This window comes from Podarcis tiliguerta, assembly GCF_965153285.1.
Source record: "Podarcis tiliguerta genome assembly, chromosome: 2".
Lineage (NCBI taxonomy): Eukaryota > Metazoa > Chordata > Lepidosauria > Squamata > Lacertidae > Podarcis > Podarcis tiliguerta.
In genome coordinates this window covers 43,997,252-44,020,042 of record NC_139535.1, presented here as the reverse complement: position 1 = coordinate 44,020,042, position 22,791 = coordinate 43,997,252, and the positions used below count along the sequence as shown (strand labels likewise).

Genomic DNA, 22,791 nt, shown 5'->3' with positions numbered 1-22,791 from the left:
AGCACGGCCAATGGTGAGGGATGCTGGGAATTGGAGTCCAAGAACACCTGGAGGGCCCGCAGGTTTCCTCCCAGCCCCGCATTGTAATGGCATTCTGTGCTTGCGATGTTGCTTGGCTTTAAAGAGGAGCAAACTAGTCGGTTTGGGGGGGAAATGCTCAAAAATTGAGAGAGAGCCAGTGTGGTGTAGTGGTTAAGAGTGGTGGACTCATAAACTGGTGAACTGGGTTCGCTTCCTCACTCCTCCACATGCAGCTGCTGGGTGACCTTGGGCTAGTCACACTTCTCTGAAGTCTCTCAGCCCCACTCACCTCACAGAGTGTTTGCTGTGGGGGAGGAAGGGAAAGGAGAATGTTAGCCGCTTTGAGACTCCTTCGGGTAGTGATAAAGCGGGATATCAAATCCAAAACTCCTCTTCTATTTTTCTTGAAAAAGAGGCGCTGGAAGTCACCAGGAACGCCTCCCAAGTTCTCTTAGAATGGCAATGAGGCCCACCTGAGACGAGTTCTGAGTGAAAAAAGCGCTGGGAATAATATTCTGCACCTCCTCCATTGAAGACTTTAGGTGTAAAATGAACCATATTTCTTACATACATTAGCCTCCACTGCGCCTCAGTTTTCCCCATGGAAACACTGGGTGAGCGCCTGGAAACCCCTGGAATCCTGCTTGGGGGTTCCAAAGCTGGGAGAAGTCCCTGACAAGGCCCTCTCTTGTGTCCCTACCAAGCGTGCCTGTGAGGGTGGCAGGACTGAGAAAAGGGCCTCCTCTGAAGATCTCAGAACATGGGCAGGTTCATAAGAAGGAATATGGTCTTTCAGATAGCTTGGAGCCAGAGAGCATTATAACTAGCACTTTGACTTATGCCATGAAACAGACCAGTGGAGCTGTTAATGCTGCCTATAACCAGACCCGGTCAACAATCTGGCTGCAGCTCTTTGGACCAGTTGAAGTTTCTGAGCACTTTTCAAAGGCAGCCCCATGTAAAGTGTGTTATAGTGATCCAAATGGGATGTAACCAAGGTGCATGTGTCACTGTGGCCAAGTACATCTCAAGGAACGAATGCAGCTGGTGCACTAGCCTTAACTGTGCAAATGCACTCCTAGCCACTGTAGAGACGTGGGCATCCATGCTCAGGACTGAGTCCAGGAGCATTACGTAGGGGTTGCTCCGGGGCCCCGTGCACATAAGTGGAATCGCATAAAGTGGCGAGCACCCTCTATATGCCTATTACCCCCTGCTCTTCAGCTCTATCTTCTGCTCTCTCTCCACTCCAGACCAAAATAAGAGTTTGAAGTTGAAGCTCTGGGGCTGGCTGGAGGCCCCGTGGAAAAGCGGCAGCTGCTGCTGCTGTGCTACCCCGTGCATCAGCTGTTCGGTGGGGAGGCTGAGCGGCTTAAACAAAGCCACACTATGCCTCTTTTGGACTTCCTCTGCCCTCACTGACATCCTCTTTAGGTTCCAGGGATGGTATGGTTCCATTTACTTACCGTATTGGCCTGAATATAACCCTCTTTCCCCCCAAATTCTGACCATGAAAAGTTAAAGTGTGGCTTATATTCGTGACCTTACGGTATGCAGCCAGGAGCACGGGGCAAGCAGCGCCAAGAGTGCGGTAAAGCAGTGCCCGCCTCACGCATAGTCCCCGTCCTCTCCCCCCAAGGTCAGGAAGGGAGTGAGGAAGGAAGGGGAAAGGCTGCCAGCAATGCAGCACAGCTCCCCCCCCCCCCCAGTATGCAGCCAGGAGCAGCAAGGAATGGAGCAGCTTATATTTGGGTATTTTTCCTTCCCGCCCCCTCCAATTTTAAAGGTGTGGCTTATATTCAGGCCAATATGGTATTTCTCAGCGCTGTGCATATGTGCGGTCATGTACAAGTATAACGCACGTAAGTAGGGGGATGCTTGTATTCAGGTTACATCTTCATCAACTTGAATGAAACAGTTAATTTCAGAAGACATCCTGGCTTTTTAAAGATGCTAAGCCTGTCAGGTGAATGTCTTACAGCATCTCCAATGATGTTTTCTCCTTAGCTTCTTCCCCCAATTTCATAATTGCATATTCTCTGGGTAAATGTAGCATCAGATGTTCGTATAACATATGTTAAAGATTTATATTAAAAAGTTAAAGCAAACGAAAAGGAACACAGATGCAAGAATCTAGGGTTGCATTCAATGTTAGTCCACATACAGTACCTCCATTGAAGTTAATGGGCACGACTAACTCAGATCCATTAATTTCAATGGGTCTACTCAATGCTAGTTGGCTACAATCCCAAGAGTCACATTTTTGTGTTAAAGTACAGATACGTCTGGTTTTTGAAGACGGTACCCAATTATCAAACCTTCATAAAAGCTTTCAACAGCTCTCCTAAGCTGAACTCCCTTTTCAAAAGGTGAACTGCCACCAAGAAGATATCAGGACAGACCAGAACATTTGTCTTTGAAGTTTTATTACAAAAATATATCTGCAAACATACAAAATTTTCAATGAAAAATGCTTATTCTTAAACATTTATGCAATAACTTAATATTTGCCAATATAATAAGATGGCACAAATTACATACCCATATACTGAAATGTTAATGAAGCATTATGGTGACAGTTTTAAAAGTTGCTCAAATGCTAGTGGGCACAATCCAGGCCACCACAGGTGCAGTGCCAGTATGTAGAGGATTCCAACAAGTTCAATATATATCAGCTCCCAATACCCCCACCTATATATGTGCGTAGAAGGATGAATAACTTCAACCAAGCAGTCAAGGACTACGAATATGAATGAGACACACGTACAAAAGTTCCATTCCTCTTCCTATCGGTCTCTTGTACTTCCTATGTGCCCACAAAAAATGGGGAAACAGGGCTCTATTGATCCTCTGGGAATCATTCAGGTGTGAATGCTGTGCCTGTGGAACAGGACCATGCCCATTGTTTTCCTATAGTAATCACTTAAAATCCAAAAGATCGGAAGCACCTCAAACTCTTGATATGCATGCGAGTGCAAATTAAAGCGCTAAACCCAAACACTGAGTGTAGTGTGCATTTTTAACAGAGAACCACCATGTGCCCACAATGTTAAATTGGTACAAAAACAAACCACAGGGGGAATATTATTGCAAATGTTTCCCACTTAAAGTGAAGATATTGCACCTTTAACATGTTCACGAAAGATGTCCAAAACTGAGGTGAAATATATATTGCACACATTCCTCTTTTTAAAGATATGCTTAAGAAGCAACTCATGTAAGCCAACAAGAGGTGGCTGGGTTTTTGTGTCAGACCACTCCACATTAAATATATTTCCTGGAAAGTTCCACACTAATTATACCCGTGCCTAAACATGGCATTGGTGGAATGCCCTAAATTCAAGCAAGAGAGAACTACGGGGGGGGGGGGAAGATACCATTTAGTATGCCTGAAACATGATTATACTCTCTGGCTTAGATCCAAAGTTCCAGGGAGTGAAATGTCACTCTCAGAAGATGGAAATGTGGAAGCGGTTTCCACCAAGTCTTCCTTTCTACCAAAACTACTCTGGAGGGCTGAGGAACCTTCCAGAAAACTGAAGCAGCATGGGGGGGGGCAAGGAGGAAGTGGGGATCTGCAAGATCACCTTCCCCCTTTCCTTCAGGAACATTTGTCTCTTCCACAGAATGAGCTTTTCTGTTCATCGAAGAAACGTTGAATCCAACCCCATGTCAGAATAAGACGTGCTTTTACTTGTCATACTGTCATATTGTGCCTTAGCTCTTAGCAGACTGTTTCCATTTTGCCGGGTGTGTCACAAATACAGAGTTGCTAGGCACATTTTTAACAAAACATTGTTAATGCAACAGAACAAAACAGCAATGAGTTCTTATTGAGTAAGCTGCTTGTTTTAAAGCCACTTTTGGATGGACAAATATTAAGCAATTTTTAATAAAATGCTGCATATAGGCAACATGCTTAAGATACTGAATATTGATTTTAGGACGGTCTAAAATCATACATTTGCTTGTGGGAAATAATACCTTGCTAAAATATAAGCTTGAAAAGAATGGCCCAAGTCGGTTAGCTATGTGCTTGTTACTGTTGCATGCAGGTAAGAATAAAATGTTTCATTATAACTCTAAACTTCTACGAGAGATTAAAAGACCAAATTGCACTGAGAACAGATCTATTGTAATCATTCAATTTAAGGAACTTCATTCCATCAATTTCAATAGGTTTACTCTGAGTATGATTACTGTTGGATATGACCATATGTAATCAGGCTAAAGCTGTCCAGTAATTTCTGCATTTTGTAAGCATCTGTGATTTTTACCTTGCAGCAGAGTTTTGTTTTTCAAAGCAATTCTTAAAATGTTTTGTTTTGTTTCATTTGTTAACTTCTCACGCTACAATAAGCAATAAAAGCAGAATGCTGCTTTGTATTGCCTAGCTTGTCTGTGACCTCCCAGCTTGAGCCTGCTACATACACAAATGTTGTTAACGGCGTGTGTAAGATCCTAGGTTAATGCAAATCTACTGACAAAAAAAAAAAAAAGATTTAACTTTCTTCTAGCTAAGGGAATTCTCTTTGGAAACAGAGAACTATTTATTGATGCTGCACATACATCTACCAGTTGAGAACTCTGACCTGCCAAGCTACCAGATGAGGTTTGTAGGGAATTATAATGCAAAATAGTAAACAGGAGGACAAAGTGTACTGGGACAAATATTCTTTGAAACAGTGATGCTGTCTGAAGCAAAACTCTCTCTCACTAACCCCTTGAAGTCACAAAACCGTAATGGTACATTCAATATAAGGGAACCCTTTATAGCAGGGGTAGCCAACGTGTCCCCCAGATGTTGGATTACTATTCCCCTCAGCCCTGCCCAGTATGGTCAGTGGTCAGGGAGTTGCAGTTCAACATCTGGAGAGAACCACACTGGCTACTTCTGTTTCATTTCCACAGATATTTGGATACAATGCTTACTTTGACCGTTGTGACCAAGTTCAGCTCAATATCGTTATTCCTCCAATATTATGCTTATGGCTAAGAAGGTTTTCTTCTTTCCATACACAATAATTAAGGACTGTTCTTGAGTCTTTATTAACTACAAACACAGCATTATATAAATTTGGTTCAGGGGGTATGGTTAATACAGCCACTTAAAATAAACTGAAGAGTACTGCAGTGGCTTGATTCCTGCCCCGCCCCCCGGAAAAAGCTTCATACAGAATAATTCTGTTTAAATAAGCAAGCATGTTTTTCTTGGTGCACATACATGGGTGTGCTATCAAAGGTCCAGCATTTAAGTAGAGCTCTCATGTTTCCTTAAAAAAAAAAAAGGTCTAGAAAGCCTGAAAAGAAGCATTTGAGTTTTACCATTAAAGCCAAAACATTAGTCGAATATGCTTATCACTACTAACATATTTCCCTGAATTCTGCACATATATCTGATATAAAATACTATGTTCGCAACTAGAAACACTGAGTTCAAAGGCCGAAGAGGTTCTCTCAAAAGGCATATTTTGCTAAACATAAAAACATCTACCTAAAATCACTCAAAATGAAGTACATATTTTGATTTTTTAAAATCCAACACGCTATATATCAAAACAATGATTTGTGGTGGAATCATAATTAAAGCTTGGTAGATGAATTACATGATAGTATCTGCACCTTGAAGGGATCATCGTTACATTTAAATTTTAAGAGCAACAGGTACATTCTAATTCAGGACCTTTTCCATTGCAAACTCTACCAAAAGAAGGGGGCCTTTATAAGATCCTGGCTGTGCTTTTTATCAACCCCTACTCATTTCAGTGGCTTGCACAGGAAACTGATTGTAACACATGGATCCTCCATTCCAGCAATGCTCTGACAAATAAGCAGTGTGTGTTGATCGGTTAAAAGGATTACAAAATTACCTTTCACAATATAAAACAAAGACCTTCTACTAAAAAACAAAAACCACCCCATCCTTTAATATTAGTATTGCTTGAACATATTGAGATTTATGTTACACTAGAGTATTGCTAGCTACTATCACATGCCATAATGAAATAAATACAAGTCAAGGAGAGACCGATAGCAGCATATAAAACAACAAGGAGATCAGAGCAACTTCCTTTGGGAAGAAGTTTGATCTTTACAGTGGTAATGAAATCTTAACCTTCTATGAGAACTCACAAAAACCTGCAAATGGAGGGGAAATATGGGGAGAAGAGCAGACTGCGTTTGTTGTTTATGTGCCCATTTTTAAACACCAAAAACGAAATTATACACACTTCTCTGGGTTCCTTCCCATCTATGCTACAGGCAAACCTCCAAAATTTGCATTAAGCCTGGAAAGGACAATGAGGTGACCACAATGATGTTCCATCCATTTCTGTTTAAAAATTATTTGCTTGAAAATAGTATCATTAACAAAATATAAGAACACTGCAAGTATTGTTAAAGGGGTATTTCATAATCCACCTTCATTTTGCCTTAGTAAAACATAGGGATGCATAAGCCAGCACTGCATATTAAGGGAGTCAGCTTGATGGTCAATACCATGCTGAGTCCATCCAGCTCTAAGGCTAAAAAAAAACCCCCCAGCATTTTTACAATGCTTTCCACTGTTTCCTTCCAAACCCTAAAAGGATATTCTGAATTCCTTCCACGGCTCTTTAAATCAGAAGTTAGCTTCACAACTTGTTATCTTTACTCAACTGCCAAAGATGGCTTAGGCCACATTCACCCTAATTATTTAGATGTATGTACCAGATGAAGAAAAATCAAAACAGTTTTTCATATTACTCTAAACCCACTCAAAAATAATGTGCTGTTAAACATGAAGACCATTTTCCGCATACAGAAATAAAAGCCTGCTGGTGATTGGTCACAGTGAAACCTAGATCACTTCTGAGAACATTAGTCATCCATTTTTAAGGGACAAGGTCTCCTTACTTTAACAAAACTTAAAACTTCAACTAAAAACAACCTTTAAAAATATTAACAGTTTCACAGAAGAGGCATAATTGTTTCTGAAACAATTAGGTGGTAAGTTGAACTGTATTTACTTCAGTTATAGTTTGATGCTGTCCGTATTCTTGGTCAAGACTTGTAAATAAACTTCATGAAGCGTACTAAGAAAATTCGCATCGTTCTGAAGGAAAGAGAGGGGGAAACCATAATTAAACCAATGACAGAAATAATTCATTACTTTTTCCTACCCAATTCATTATTCTACACCTATTAACAAAACCTGTAAGTTTAGGAGTTGGGTAGGAGGCATGAAGGAGGAAGTTTAATAAAGCTATACAGTGGTACCTCGGGTTACATATGCTTCAGGTTACAGACTCCGCTAACCCAGAAATAGTACCTTGGGTTAAGAACTTTGCTTCAGGATGAGAACAGAAATCATGCTCTGGTGGTGCGGCGGCAGCAGGAGGCCCCATTAGCTAAAGTGGTGCTTCAGGTTAAGAACAGTTTCAGGTTAAGAACGGACCTCCGGAACGAATTAAGTACTTAACCAGAGGTACCACTGTATTATCAATGATATATCGCTCAGAAATATCACTGAGCATATACAGTGGTATCTCTGTCCTGACCTTATGGGATAAATGTAACTGCCCAATTCAGTGCTCAAGGCTATTCCAGTGTAACTTGGTAACACTATCAAAATTCATTTGGGCTGTTTAGATTGTTTTCAACCTGAGGAAGCAGTATGGATTTTAAAATGAATTATTTCTACATTAAAGCCAGATCAATCTTATTTACAAGGGTACACTACTTGAAACCTTTTAGAAGGGTGCTTGCAAAGCAACTAAGATAAGAAAAGGTAAAGTGAATGCGGAAGTACAGAGAAACAAAGAGAAGTGACGAAAACTAGTGACAGTATTATGAACTAACAAATCCATGTTAAGTCTCAAAGTGAAAGCTAACGAGGGAAACCTGCATAAGTGAATGCAACTGTACAAGAAGAATCTGAATTAGTACAGCAAGCAGACTCTTAAAGACAAGAAGGCTCATTTGTTTTGGATGATAACTAAGAACCAGACAGAAATGAAATAAAAAGTCAGTATCTGCATATGTAGGATTTAACCTGCCTTGAGGTTTGGATCACTATACATTTCCATTTAGTCTCTTCTTGCATTTTGGGTATAGCGTGGGTTGAGTTAGGCAGGGCATTTTCACTATCTGACCTCCATGGACCAGCTGAGCTGGCATCATCATCATCATCATCATTGCCCAGGCCTCTACAAATATACCTATACGCATGGCCTGGGACTTTCAGTGTTCCCATCATGTGAATTTGCACCTCAAATTAAACATCATCAACAACAAACATCCTGTCAGTTATCCGTATTTCTGGTTCTTCATTGAAAAAAGATACCTTTGTGTACTAGGTGGGCAATTCTAAGCCAATATATTCATGAAAATTAGATGTGACCATTCGGTATTTTATGGCCTCATTCTAATGGGAATGTGAACCTAAAGTGCCATTTAGAAGGGTGAGGGCCTTTTTGTCATGCCCCAACAGAGGAATCACCTCCCAGGAAAGGCTCGCCTCTCACCTATTTTAATCTCTTTCCATAGTAAAAAAAATCCTCTCTTATTCTCTTAAGAATCAGCTATATTAATTCATTTATATCTACATTTAATGGTAACTTGGAACGTGGTTTTAGTGAGGATGTGTAGTGGCTCTCCATTACCGTTTTATTACTTGACTTTTAGCCTCTGCTCCAGCTGTTTTGTTTTACAGGGATTCTGTGCTGTCATTTGACTGGTGTTTTATTTGGACTGGTGTTTTAAATTGTTTTATTCATTCATCACTTAAAGAACTCTAGTTATAATAAATGTAACAATCAGATGAGCTTTGCATTTTGGATCCACATATAGCTTATCATTGTAGCACTATTTTTTAATACTCCTCCACTGAAGGGAAGCGGAGTTTAATAATAATATTATCAACCGTTAACCAGGTCGGACATATACAAAGCAGAGAGCAGACTAAAGGTCAGAAACAGCATTTGTGAAGGTTTAAGACAACACAAAGCACATTCTCAAGATCACTGAAAGTGCGGCATGATTTTAATTGCAAAGTAAAATTGCTGACAGTTGACCTCTGTTCAAAGGGGCTCTTCTCCCCTCCCTTCGCAGTCAGCAAGTCTCTTTGTTTCACTTGCGGTTCTGACAGGGGAAAAGAAACAGCAGGTTGTGCAGAAAAAAAAACTACAAAGAAACAAAACAGAGGCCACAAAGCTGATTATGTGACCCGGGTACAGGCCCATTTTATTCCTAACAATTCTATTACCAAAACACTAATTTCTGTGTCCTGTTATTTTTAGATCTGTACTCTGTATGCAAGACTTACTGATATCAGTATAGAACGAACTAGAGAGCCCTGATGTAGCACAAAGGTTTGTGACCCTGGCGATGACAAAAAGGGCAAAACAATCCTCTTAATGTAAGCCTGTCCTAGGTGCAAGATCTCTCTTTGTGATTCACTGGATTTATTGGCACACTTACAAAGCAGCCTTGCAGCTGAAGCCAATACATAACTAAAAAAACAATTTTTCAAATCAGCCAGTGTGCTTTTGCTGACTAAATACGAGCGTCAATTAATTCTCAAATATTTCATAACAGAATAAACTGAGAATGGCCAAGCCACTTGGAACTTCTAATGAACAAACTCCTGTGGTAAAGCAGGTTGATTTGTGATCTCCAACTACACCTTTGTAACCTATTTTGCTAAAGGTTTTCATGTATAAAAGTCAAACACCTTCCATCTTTATTTTTCCCATCCTTCTGAACTTACAGATTAGATTCACTCAAAAGAAGTGAACTAAGGGAAGGTTGAGCAGTTCTTTAAAATGCAGACAGCACTTATTTCTTCCTCTGTGAACAATTTGGACAGTTCAAAAATCAGAACCCTCTACGTGCCCAACACGTTTCAGGTGCCATGGCCACAGCAGACTTTTAAAACAAAATTTGCAACTTGGGAGGTCCCGATTATCCACTTTTCCCCTTCAGCAGTTATCATTTGGCTTAGAAACATGAACTCCAAATATTTCTGAATCAGTCCTGAAGGGCATACCTCTTGCCTCAAAATCCTTAGATAGTGAGTTACAGTCGTACCTCCTTTTGTGTCCGGGATCCATTCCGGAGCCCTGGACGTTCAACAAAAGAGACCCTTGACAAGCGCAGCTCTGCACATGCGCAGAAGTGTGATTTAGTGCTTCTGCGCATGCGCGAGCAGCAAACCCGGAAGTAACCCAGTACTTCTGGGTTTGCCATGGATGTTCAACGAAATGGACCCTAAACAGGGAGGACTCAAAATGAGTGTACTTGGTAGATGACATTTAAGTTAGCATACTTAATAATAAATTGTGTTATTTAACTGAATTAACAATTCTCATGTTTTTAAGGTTATCAGTATCATTACCACTTAAAATATTGGTAACAGTTTTCTAGTTGCTGCTTTTATTGCTAAATGATCTAACACACCTATCGATGTTATTCTTCCTAACCTTCTTTATGGTACCCACTGATAATCAGCACTTTATTCTGAATCAAGAGTCCAAATGAGTCACTGACTGTACCTTTATTAGATATATTAAGGTTTCTTGAAGCTGAGATCTAGTAAGAACTGCCGGAGGTAATGTTGGAACATCCACTGCTCCAAGAGTGAGAGGAGAAGAGGAACCAACTTTGTTTTCGATGTCGGAGGACTTCATAGCTGACTGTTGGAACACACTAGGTGACAAGAGGACTGAAGGTGCCATTGTGGTTGTAGCTGCAGCAAACTGTGGGGAAGCAACCTGCAAAAACAAGAAATCAAATGAGATGGGGATGATTTCCCCCCTCATTTTTAAAGAACTATCTAGATATATTAAAGCCTCTTCTGACATTACCTTTTTGGTACTGTTTGAAGCCCCAGTTAAAATAGCAGGAACCAGTGATGTAGCTTCTTGGAACACTGGCAAAAGAAGTGGCTGCTTCACTGGCTCTTATGTGACCTGGGCGCTTCCAACATTACACAAGCTGCGGGGACTTGCATGCAGAAATGAAGCGGCTTAAGTTGAAAGGGCCTCACAAAAGCTATGGATGCTAAGAGTAACTACTGTGACCAACCTGGATCACGACACCGTTCAGGAAATAATTAATAAACCCAAATTTTTATTCTGGCATACTGATGTGGTAGCTCAAAGAGAACTCTGTAGCAATTTACAATAATATGGATAGCAATACAATTGTTGATGCCTTCTTGGACTCTTTGTACCAGCATATAAACTCGATCTTATAAAGAAATGAGAGATTACTAAGATGTGCTCTGGAAAAATTGGGCAGTTTTATAGAGAGCAGCCAATTGCATTATTGTTTTATGAGCTACAAGGGAAAGGATTGTTGGCTAGGCATATTTCAATTCTTGCAAGACCTGGAGGTCTCCAGAAGGAGTATACTAGTAAAGGAGAACTAAAAGGTAAAGGGACCCCTGACCATTAGGTCCAGTCGTGGCTGACTCTGGGGTTGCGGCGCTCATCTCGCTTTATTGGCCAAGGGAGCCAGCATACAGCTTCTGGGTCATGTGGCCAGCATGACTAAGCCACTTCTGGCGAACCAGAGCAGCGCATGGAAACGCCGTTTACCTTCCCGCTGGAGCGGTACCTATTTATCTACTTGCACTTTGAGGTGCTTTCAAACTGCTAGGTTGGCAGGAGCAGGGACCGAGCAACGGGAGCTCACCCCGTCGTGGGGATTCGAACCGCCGACCTTCTGATCGGCTAGTCCTAGGCTCTGTGGTTTAACTCACAGCGCCACCCGCGTCCCCTAAAGGAGAACTAGGTCATCCTAATTAATGGATAGGGATCAGGATTCAAGACACATTAGGTTGTCAGCCTGGATGGAACCAGGTTTTGTTGAGAATTGGCCTTTGCACAAATCCAGACAGGGAAAGACACTCTGGTGATGCAAGGATTTAAATACATACTTGGCTTGCCTTTGACAAAGCTTTGGGGTGTGAAAATGTTTCAAGCTCCTTGCTTTGCTGTGCAACCTACAATTTTAAAGAAAGAAATACATAGTATCTGAACAATCCAGCATTCTTCTTAAATTTCCCCCTTTCATTTGTTAAATAAGATACCTACAGTAACCTATTATAAGAGATCGTAACCAAAATTGTCAGTTACGTACTGTACTACTCCTCACCGCATGCTTGCTTGGAAAGGTGAGACTTGGTCTTCCAGATTCAAGCACAGTTCTCTGACCATCTAGTCTCTACTGACATAATCAACAAATACTGTTTTGGCCGGTTACACAATTTCATCTGTATTGGACCAAAGTGTTCTGATCAATACATCACTTTTAAAGAAAAACACTGAAAACCCAACATTGTTAAAAAATAACTACCGTATTTTTCGCTCTATAAGACGCACCAGACCACAAGACGCACCTAGTTTTTGGAGGAGGAAAACAAGAAAAAAAATATTCTGAATCTCAGAAGCCAGAACAGCAAGAGGGATCGCTGTGCAGTGAAAGCAGCAACCCCTCTTGCTGTTCTGGCTTCTGGAATAGATGCGCAGCCTGCATTCACTCCATAAGACGCACACACATTTCCCCTTACTTTTTAGGAGGGAAAAAGTGAGTCTTATAGAGCAAAAAATACGGTAACTGGCTAGCCAGAACAGCGTTATAAAGCACCCTTTACAAGACTAGTATCCAATACAAATGTCCAATTCACCCGCTGGCAAGAAAGAAATTGTGTTGGCACTTTCAGACTCAAATAACATAGTGTAATAACATGAGAACCGCTGCTAATAGCACTAACCTACCAATGGTTTTACAATCAGCCTTATTGCTAAAGCAATCTACATATATTAATTTACTAGGAGCCGCAACCCCTGCTCATTTTGCTCGCCCAAGCCGTGCACCTCTGTCCCCCCACAACTCGCCTAGGCAGCAGCCCAGGCAAGCCACAGAGGAACAGGCAGGACAAGCTGGGCAGCTCCCCAGCAATAGTCCTGCTCTGCTGCCACTTCCCTCCCTGGCCTTCCATGCTGATAAGGCTGGAATAGCAAAAGTCACGAGAGGCGTGCAGTGGCAGCAGAGCAGGACAGCTGATGGGAAGCTGGTCTTCTGCAGCTCACCTGGGCTGCACTCCGCCTGCTTGCTCCACCCACTTGCCTCCATACCTGGGCCACCCGCCTGCTTCTCTATTGTGAACAGCAGTGTGATAACACTCTAACCATTTTATTATACACTAAGAGAACTGACCTGAACAGGTGGAATTGCTTTGCCAGTCAGGGCTTGTTTGGTGTGGGATTCTTTGAAACGATCTGGGGTCGCCAGCTGGCTAGCGGCAGAAGAGGAGTTAGACGCTACTGGCGCTTTATTTGCCGACTGCTGCATAACATCATGTTGTGGGGTCAACCTGAGTTTTTGAAGGAGATCCGTATTCGCAAGCGACATGTTCGAAGCGCTTTCTGTACTGGTTGCAGCCAAAGATGTTAAGAATTGGTTCTGACTGGGAGTGATGTTCTGCGGACCGTGGTTCATATCAGGCGGCTGCTGATTCACAAGCGGAGACATTTGCTTGGCAGCCTGCTGCATAACTTGCAGCATGTTATTGTTTGTGCTGCCGCTCTGAAGCATTTGCACACAGGGAGCTTCTGCGGCCAGAGTGGAATTAAGGTTAGGGCTTAGCTGTACGGCATAGTTTGGAGCTTTATTCACTTCAGGTTGTGGGGCAGAAGGTGAGGCAATCAGTAAAGGCGGCATACACTCCTGTGGCAATAAGGTACAAGAATTGCTTTTGAAGCTTGAGCCATCCAGTTTCCCCAGAGGCTGATGGATCACTGTCGACTGCTCAAATGAAAAAGGAAGGAGCAAATTGTGCTCTCTGCATGAGGAGTCAGGCTTCTTGGTTCTCTCTGGATTAGAGTAGGGAACTGGACTGTGCTCCTTTGGAAATGACGTTCCAAATAACTCTTCCACTGTTAGGTGTTTTGGTATGGATGAGCACGGCTAGAAATAGAGGAAAAAAGAACGAGCAGAAGCTCAGCTTAAAATGTATACAAAGACAGGTCTCCAGTAAATTAGTGGTAGTGTGTAGAATTTAAAAGAGAACAGCTTACTAAAAGTTGTAGAGCCATGCAAAAAACACACTACGGGCCATAGGTTTTATCAACAATATTTTTATACTTATGGGCACAATATGCTTGTATATCATGATGAAACAATATACGCTAACAACCAATTCTGGGAATCCCAATTGTAAGAGGTTTTCCCCTACTGCTTTTCATTGTCCTTAAAATTGCGTAGCATTTTAATCTACAAATACCCTTAAGGAGAGAATATTTATGAGGTGACTTTAAAAAATGACGGAGCCATAAGCACACTTGCCCTAAGAAGCTACTTATTTTCATACTCCTTCACCCATTCTATACAGATATCGCCATCCTATCTCATGGCAGTCCAAATGATACTCCAAGGAATTATCAGTTTTGCTTCACAAATAAGTAGTTCATATTTGTAAAGATTACAAACTATAATAGATAAGTACAAAAAAGGAGTTTAAAGTAGAAGTAAGATCTGCACATGGGCATAGGAAGGCATGAGCTGCTAGAAGGCCAACAAAAGGGTCCTGGGTTACTTTGCCTGGCATGGTGTGTTACTGTACACAAGGCAGGGCTCCAGCATGGAGGAGAAATGGGGTTGTGTGTTATTACTGCAAGGATTTATTTGCTCCCTGTGCACAGAAGCAAATATTCATGGTGAGAAAATTAGCTCCCTGCCACTTTCAGAACTGCAAAACTCATTTATATCATAATTTTTTTTGAAGCCGTTTCATAATACAATATAATAAAAGACAAACTAATTTAAATGAAAAGAAAAAGGAAAAGCAAAGTCCTCTCTCAAATAGATCTTAACCCTTGTCTCACAGAGAATGGGGTTGACCCTTCCAGTTATCACCTGAGATATTCCCTTTCTTCCCTTCCCTGCCTCTCACACAGGGCCCTTCACCAGCCAGCCATTATCTTCCATGTGTGTATAATCCCAATAATGGCCCAGAATAGAAGACACCGAAAAGGAAGGGAGGGAGGGGGGGAGGGAGAGAAGAGAATAATAAAAGGAAAAAAGGTGGTGGAGAAAGAGAAATAAAAAGGATGGAAAAACTCCTGTGATCTAGAAGTGTAACATTTTAGAATCTTACAGCACTGGTTCACTTTAATCTTCAATTCCATACTAATAATTGGGACTATGCACCCCAAACCCCATTAAGAGCCAAAAGTCAGATAAGACTACTTCTGATCAACTGCATCAATTTAAAAATTGAAACTTCCAACATCCAACATTCTCCTTGTAGATCTGTCAAAAACCCTCAGTGGCTTCAGTAAGACAAAATGGCCCTAAAACCCCATTTCTAGAAGGAGACTCTCCAAGATTAAATTGTGCACCACTCCTTTTCCTCCATTAGATGGCACTGTTAACAGGCACAAGACCTACAAGACCTGCTCATCTTATTTCTTGAGACCAGTTTTCTGTATTAGTATACAGTATCTTTCTTGGCTATCTGTCTCACTTCTTAGCCAAAGCTCCTGTTTAGTTGACTGATAAGCTTTACGATGTCTGATGAGGGTCAAAACCTGGCCTAGGTGGTCAGACTTCCCTACTGTTGCTGTAAAAGCAACCTACAGAACGGGCAGAATCCAATGGGCGCTGCCCCATGTTTAGACATACAACAGAGTCATGAATGCTGCACTCATGGTTCTCACATTCTACTTTCTAAGCTTAAAGCACCATGGAAAAGAAAAGTTCCCATCTAGCCTGTTTCTCTTGTGTTAGGAACTCTTGTTGTTTTTAAAGCAGCAGGGGAAGCTTGAGATCACGCCACCTGAGGCGGCACCAACAAATATAATATGTGATAGTTCAGCAGGTATAGTTCAACACAGCGGTCATCTATACAGTGGTACCTCGGGTTAAGTACTTAATTCGTTCTGGAGGTCCGTTCTTAACCTGAAACTGTTCTTAAAGCACCACTTTAGCTAATGGGGCCTCCCGCTGCCACTGCGCTGCTGGAGCACAATTTCTGTTCTCACCCTGAAGCAAAGTTCTTAACCTGAGGTACAGTGGTGCCCCGCAAGACGGAAAATCCGCTAGACGAAAGGGTTTTCTGTTTTGGAGGTGCTTCGCAGAACGAATTTGCTATGGGCTTGCTTCGCAAGACGAAAATGTCTTGCGATTCCTGGGGTTTTTTTCCCCGCCCCCTTTTTCTAAGGCACTAAACTGCTAATAGCCTTTTAGCAGCTAATCCGCTAATCCCTTAAGCCTTTAATAGCCGCTAATAGCCGCTAAACCGCTAATAGCACTAATGGGCTTGCTTCGCAAGACGAAAAAACTGCTAGATGAAGAGACTTGCGGAACGGATTCTTTTCGTCTTGCGAGGCACCACTGTAATATTTCTGGGTTAGCGGAGTCTGTGACCTGAAGCGTCTGTAACCTGAAACTTCTGTAACCCGAGGTACCAGTGTACCTTTAAAAATGAAGACACAGGGGTTGTTTACAATGCTGTCCCTTCTCTACACAAAAGGCTCTTTGATACAGCAGAAGAGGGAGGGGGTTGGGGGTTTTTTTGTTTGTTTTGTTTTTGGCAAATTGCCCCTTTCTTCTGCCCCAAGTGATCTTCCATGTTGTTCTGGAGGGTCTCCAGAGGGAAGGGGGAAATCAGTGAAAATTATTTCCCACCCCCTTCTGTTTATAGAATCCTCTGCTGGATCCAAACAGCTGCCTATGAACAGCACTGAATGCAATCTACAGAACACCATGTTCCAGTTAGAAGGACCTATAAACTCATAATGGTTGTTTCAACTGGTGGCTCTGCATTAGTGTTAAGCACTTCCACTTGCACAAAACATGGCCCCTGATTTTACTGATCCCTCCTACCCAGGACAAGTCCCCTATGCCCCTCAAAAGAGGACCCTCTGAAACACTATGGGATATTGCACAGAGGGCGTCAATTGTTGGGGGGAATTGGTGAAAATGGGGTGCCTTGGCTTACAATACTACCATTGGATACAACCAGTGCTTTTTTTTCTTTAAAAATGTTAAGGAGTACTCTCATTTTGACTCAAGAAAAACACCATTTTATAGTTAAAATCAGGAAAAATAAATACAGTAAATGGATAAAAGGACAAAGATTCACAAAATGTTTAGGGGTATGCGCCCCCATGTGTTCCCCCCAGAAAAAAGCACGGGATAAAACCCAATGATCCACTTATTATAAAGGTAACAAAACAGTGCAGTAGTGTCACAGTGCTTTAAAATGAACGTACATGGTCTTGCATTTGTAACATTGATGATCCATGATCTGAAATCTCTGTATTTTCCGTCTTTGTGGGATTTGCACTTGGTTGTGTCCAGCAAATGAGGTCACTCTTCTGATTCTAGAAAATAAAATGCATTATTGTTTTTAATTCCCACTCAGACGTGTTCATTTGTCGCACCCCTCTATAAACCCACCAGGAAGATCTCTGCCTCGCTTGCTCTTCTTCTCTCTGCACTTTATGCTTTTCACAACATACTATCTATTCAATATTGTGGAGATCACATTGCACAATCATATGATAGTTCTGCCAGTGTCATGCTAAAGGCACAACTTGATCAGAAGCTGATTAAACATTATGGCCAGCATCACCCAGCTTCAACCCAAACAGTTCTCCCAGCTGTAGTCAGCTAGACAAGAATGCATGACTCAGGCCATTTGGGTTACGCAAATGAATGGAGAAGATATAGAATGTCTACGCAACAGAGTTTTAAAACATCTCTTACAGCTATATAACTGGGTGCACGTCCTCTAAAAGGGTAGATGTGCTTACACTTGTGAAAATACACACCAAGGTGTACACAGAACAATTATAAAATTAGCTAGGACAGTCATGAGTCCAGCATGTTTCCAGGCATTAGGCAAATGTACTAACAGCACTAAAATAAAGTGATGATTCAGCTTCATGGTTCAAGAGACCTGCCAGTTTAAATCTTTTGAGTGTGCCATTTATGATGCAGTCAACAGAGCTGAAGTTGACAGTCTTTGCTGCTGTTGGAGAAAACATTCAGTCGATATATTACCTTACGCAAAGTTTTTCCCCAAGTACAAGCTTCAAGCTTCATGAGCTGACCATCAAAACAAGGAAGTTAAGCCGACTGTAGCAAGCTGCAAACATGGCCAGCAATGGAAACCTGCCACATCACTACAACTTTGCATAAATATGTAAAGTTTTACTTTATCTTACAGATTTAAAATTCACAACATAGATTGACAATACTCTCTCTGCTGTGTCCCTGCCCCCCCCCCCCCCAATTTCCTGCACTTTTAGTGTTGCTAACATTTTGGTAAGGAATTTAAGTCCAATTTAATTGTTTAAAAATGCAATCCTAAAATATCATTGATTGTTTAATGCCAGGTTACAAAAAGTGTTATAATCGTTCTGAAGAGGGAGGGGGGAAATTAGCTATTAAAAAAAAAAAAAAAAAGAATCCACCCACTAACCAAACTCATTCATTTTCACATACCGACTGGATGCAGAGAGTACATGAAAGATTAAGCTGATTTAGAATCCTATATTAAATCACTCAGGCAGTTACAAAGCTCTTTTCTCACTCCTGGCTACACATTCTCATGCCGACTCTCTGCCCATCACATGTGGGCTGCACAGCAGGATTATTTTATGATCCATCTGGACTGTACTAGGCAGATTTTTCTATAAAATGCAAATTCATCTATAATTATTATAGACTCAAGATAATTGGCAAGGAATTAGGAAGAGGAATGACATAAAAACATACACATGCTTGAAAAAGCATGCAATTAAAAGAATAAGGAGCAATAATGTATAAGTCACATGACACAGCAACAGAGAGAACCCACAACTAAACAACATAAAACACTAATTCAATTTATACCAGGAGTTTATTTCTAAAGCTTCTCTCTCATTTCTTTCATTAAACAGGTACTTTACAGAGCTGCATATTTAGAAGCATCACCTCTGAAAACCAAATTGGATAGCTGTGGTTTAGGGCACATTTCAATAGCTGGAGGAGTTATGCAAAGTATGCGCAAGAATGTGGAGTCGGAGTCCCTGCCTCCCACAGATGGAAGAGGCAGCATTATAATGAATTCAACCTGCCCTGAGTGTACAGAATGGTGTATACATTAAATCAAGTGATTCAATTCAACCTGTCCAAGCTATTCATATTAGACCCCAAGAGAAAAGAGGGCGTGCATATTTAGACAGAAAGTTAGCTTACAATGACGTTTACAAGACAGACAAGTAGACATATTTTCCAGAATAGTTCACATGATTAAGGTTGCCAAATTATTTCTGGGCTTCTCATGGATGAGAAGATGACTTATGGGAAAATTGCCATAAGTCATCTTCTCATCCATGACCGGGAACCTCTGGTGGGTCCAGGCCTCTTTCAAAAAATGGAAGGAGATACTCTGGACCCAACTAATTGAAACTGCTCCTTTTCTTAATTCATTCTACTCCACCACCTTAAAAAAATCAAAATCAAGGAGTACTTGCTAATTCTCTTCTCTCTTATTACCTCTAGTCCTACCTGATTCATTTAACATGTCTCCCTGAGGAGGGGGGGGAACAAGATGGGTGGGGGCTTGAAGTAGATGAGGAGTACACGGTGCACACGTTTCTGAAGGACTGGACACCCCACCACAGGCGAGTTGGAGGGATGGTGGGGAGACTGCCATAGTTAATAAAACCTAGGCAGTAATGGATGTGTGGTTGCAATACAATTAAGAAGACAGAGGGTGAGCTAGGCAACTCTACATTATCTAGACAGATTACTACTGAAGGTGAGGGTTGGGAAGGCATTAAACGAAGAAATTTAAACTGATCGATGTAAAATACTAAGGCAAAACCATATTTGCATGTTTAACTCACATAACCCCCTTCTCCCAAATAAAACAGAAGCTTGGGGGGGGGGGGGAATCTCTCTCTCTCATTGTTTCTCCTTATAAGTTTTCAGTCAACACTGTCAGAGCCAAGACAGATTATGTCGCCATTATTTTATAAACCATGACAGGCTACTGTTTCGTTTTTAAAAGGTACAGCAACTTATTCTAGCTTGGATAAACACCAATGTGTCTAAAATTGGTATTCCAGGATAGATGAAAGCCCTTAGCCATTTGCTTCATGATTCAACATGCCCTGAGGCATTGTAATATTGCCATGCACTGCCTATGATGATTCACTGCTCGCTCTTTCTCCTTCAGGAAGTTTGGGTAAGGAGAAAGAAAACAGAGTGTATTATAGTACTGAAGACTGTAAGGAAAGTTTCTAGTGTGAAGTTGTGCTAGGGGGATACTAAAATACAGGCAACTTTGTTGTTGCCCAATTTTCCAGGACTGTTGTTAATATAATCAACTTTGCACAGAAGGAACATGAACCTTGAGTAATAGTATGCAACACCTCCATTGACATTTATCTCAGCTTCCAGAAAGGCAGCCATTTGAGATTGAAATTAAATTTCAAAAGCCTAATTATGTACAGTGACACACAAAAATTACATTAATGGAAATCCAGTTATTCTCAGAAAAACAAGGCAGGACAGCCCCATTTTGCCAGTGCCTACTGCTAGAAAAAGAAAAGAGAATGAATGGAAATCATTGAGGGATAACCATCCAACAGTTAGCAAAAGAAAGTACACCAAGTTTATTTTGGCTCCCACTAAAATATGTAATGCAAGTCTGACCTCTGATTTCTAATACAGATACTTTCCTTACCTGTTCATATTCAACCTTAGCTTTGCTAAGCATCTCTAGGATATCAGTGCATCCATTAATCCTGCTGACACTTCTTCTGTCCTGGAACAGCAGCTGGGATCTCTGAGCTTCTTCTTGCACTACTCTATGATAGAGGAGGGGGGAAACAGCATATGATTAGATTTTATTAAAAATGTACAACAAAACACACCATTCATATTTTCATGTTTCATATTTTGAACTGAATACATGTTTCATGAATTCTGTGCACATCTTAACCCCAACAGAGTTTACGTTCTAAACCTGAATTTTATAATTTCAATTCATTGCTGGTTTCTACTTCCCAAAACTGGCAGGGTTTTGTACAGTGGTTATGTACAGCATTTAGATAACCTAACAGTAAAGCCATGTAAATGGGAGCAAGTAATACTGTAAACCAACACCTGTGATTCCACTGGTTATGACCAAGTTAGGCCATTCTCAAGGTAGTAGAAGGAGTAAATGTACTTTCTAAAAAAAAAGCAGATCACTTACACAAACAAAAAGCTTTTGCACATTTGAAGGAATTTTGAATTTGGGCTACTTGTAAATATGCTCAGTCACCAAGACACGCCAATTCACTTTTCATGTGAACATTTCCCACTTTTGTAGACATGTACAGTGTGAAATACAGCAGCAGCCCATCAAAAAACAACACCAGGAGATTCCTCTATAAAATCCTTTATTAGCCACTACTGCAAAAATGTTTTATTGCCAACCAATAGAGCCCAGTTTATTATGACATTTTTTGGCACAAATTATCACAGGAAGCTCTAAGTGCATTATGGGAATAGCCTGATTCTCATCAGCTGGATGGTGTGCTTGTGTGCAAAATTCTGTATAAGAAAGAATAAGATTAGAGGGAAAGAAATACAAATGATATAGTCTAGTCACTGAGAGGTATGTCTGATCCCTTCATGGCCTATTTTCAAGTGCACACTTATAGCCTATTTTATTTCAACTTGCATTTTTAGTCAGAGCCTTTTAAAGGTTTGTTTTGCTTCTGTTTTGCAATATACTGTGCTAACTTTTAGATTTCAGTTGATCATATTGTCACATTTATTTTGTTTTAAATGTACCTTTCAGTGTACATATGCATAGAAAGATGGGATATCAATTTTGTGTGTGTGTGTTTTAAAGGAGACTATTATTTTACCATAACCTCTCTCACTGGTCCAGAGCAGGAACACTGCTAGAAATTTAAAGGATCAGGGCACAAGCCCATGACCCAAATATGCATTACATAGGAGCCATCTCCAGGGGGCCATGGGCACCCACAGTAACAACTTGTGGAGGCTGAGCCACCACAAAGTCAATGAGAAAAGCCAGCAGGCGGCAGCGGTGCTGCCTCTGAGAGAGAGAAGCAGTTCAGCTCTGTCCTCGCAGCCAGTGAGCGAGCCATCCTTTTCCAGGGCGTGGATGTGGAGGCAGAGTCTCTCTGCCTCCAAGTCTGAGCCTCTCCCCACAGAAAACAGTGCACCGCTGGCTGCGGAGAGGAGGAATAAGAGGAGCCACCACCGCCACAACATGGACATGTGATGTCACACACACACGCCTGCATGTAGTGTGTGTGACGTAGCACGCCCATGTTGCAGCGGCAGGCACCCACAATCCCGAGGACGAGATGGCATCCCTGATGCATAATATTTGGAGATGCTAATTTACAAACATAGATGCCTCTCAGCAGCTGAGCCCACAACTGCACTATACAGTTTATATAGTATCATACCACATAGTCATGGCTTCCCCCTAAAGGATCCTGGGAACCATAGCACGGTAGCAATCTCTCCCTCTTTCCAGGGAACTTTGGGAATTGTAGCTGAGTAATGGAAAATAGAGGTCTCCTAACAAATCTTAACTACAGTCCTCAGGATTCTTGAGGGAACTCATGGCTATTTAAATTGGTATGCTTATGCTTTAAAAATGTATAATGCAGATGTGGCTTAAGATGATGGGTGGCTGGGTATCAACACCACGCTGCTTCAGAGGGCATCCAATCACCCTAGAAAAAAAGCTTCCTTCAA

The 22,791-nt window shown here is 41.3% G+C and overlaps 1 protein-coding gene across 2 annotated transcripts in view; it reads right to left on the bottom strand.

Annotated features, from left to right (window-relative positions):
• Positions 1-2,430: 2,430 nt before the first annotated feature.
• Positions 2,431-22,791, bottom strand: part of DCP1A (decapping mRNA 1A) — a 36,653-nt gene continuing 16,292 nt past the window's right edge. Inside the window, exons 5-10 of one of the 2 annotated variants that reach the window (XM_083421496.1) lie at positions 20,750-20,873; positions 17,283-17,393; positions 13,225-13,974; positions 11,942-12,007; positions 10,554-10,772; positions 2,431-7,114 (exon numbers count right to left, since the gene is read on the bottom strand). In XM_083421496.1, the coding sequence (XP_083277622.1) occupies positions 7,034-7,114; positions 10,554-10,772; positions 11,942-12,007; positions 13,225-13,974; positions 17,283-17,393; positions 20,750-20,873 (1,351 nt within the window). In that variant the 3' untranslated portion in view covers positions 2,431-7,033. The remainder of the gene's footprint in view (positions 7,115-10,553; positions 10,773-11,941; positions 12,008-13,224; positions 13,975-17,282; positions 17,394-20,749; positions 20,874-22,791) is intronic. The other variant, XM_083421497.1, reaches the window with a different exon arrangement.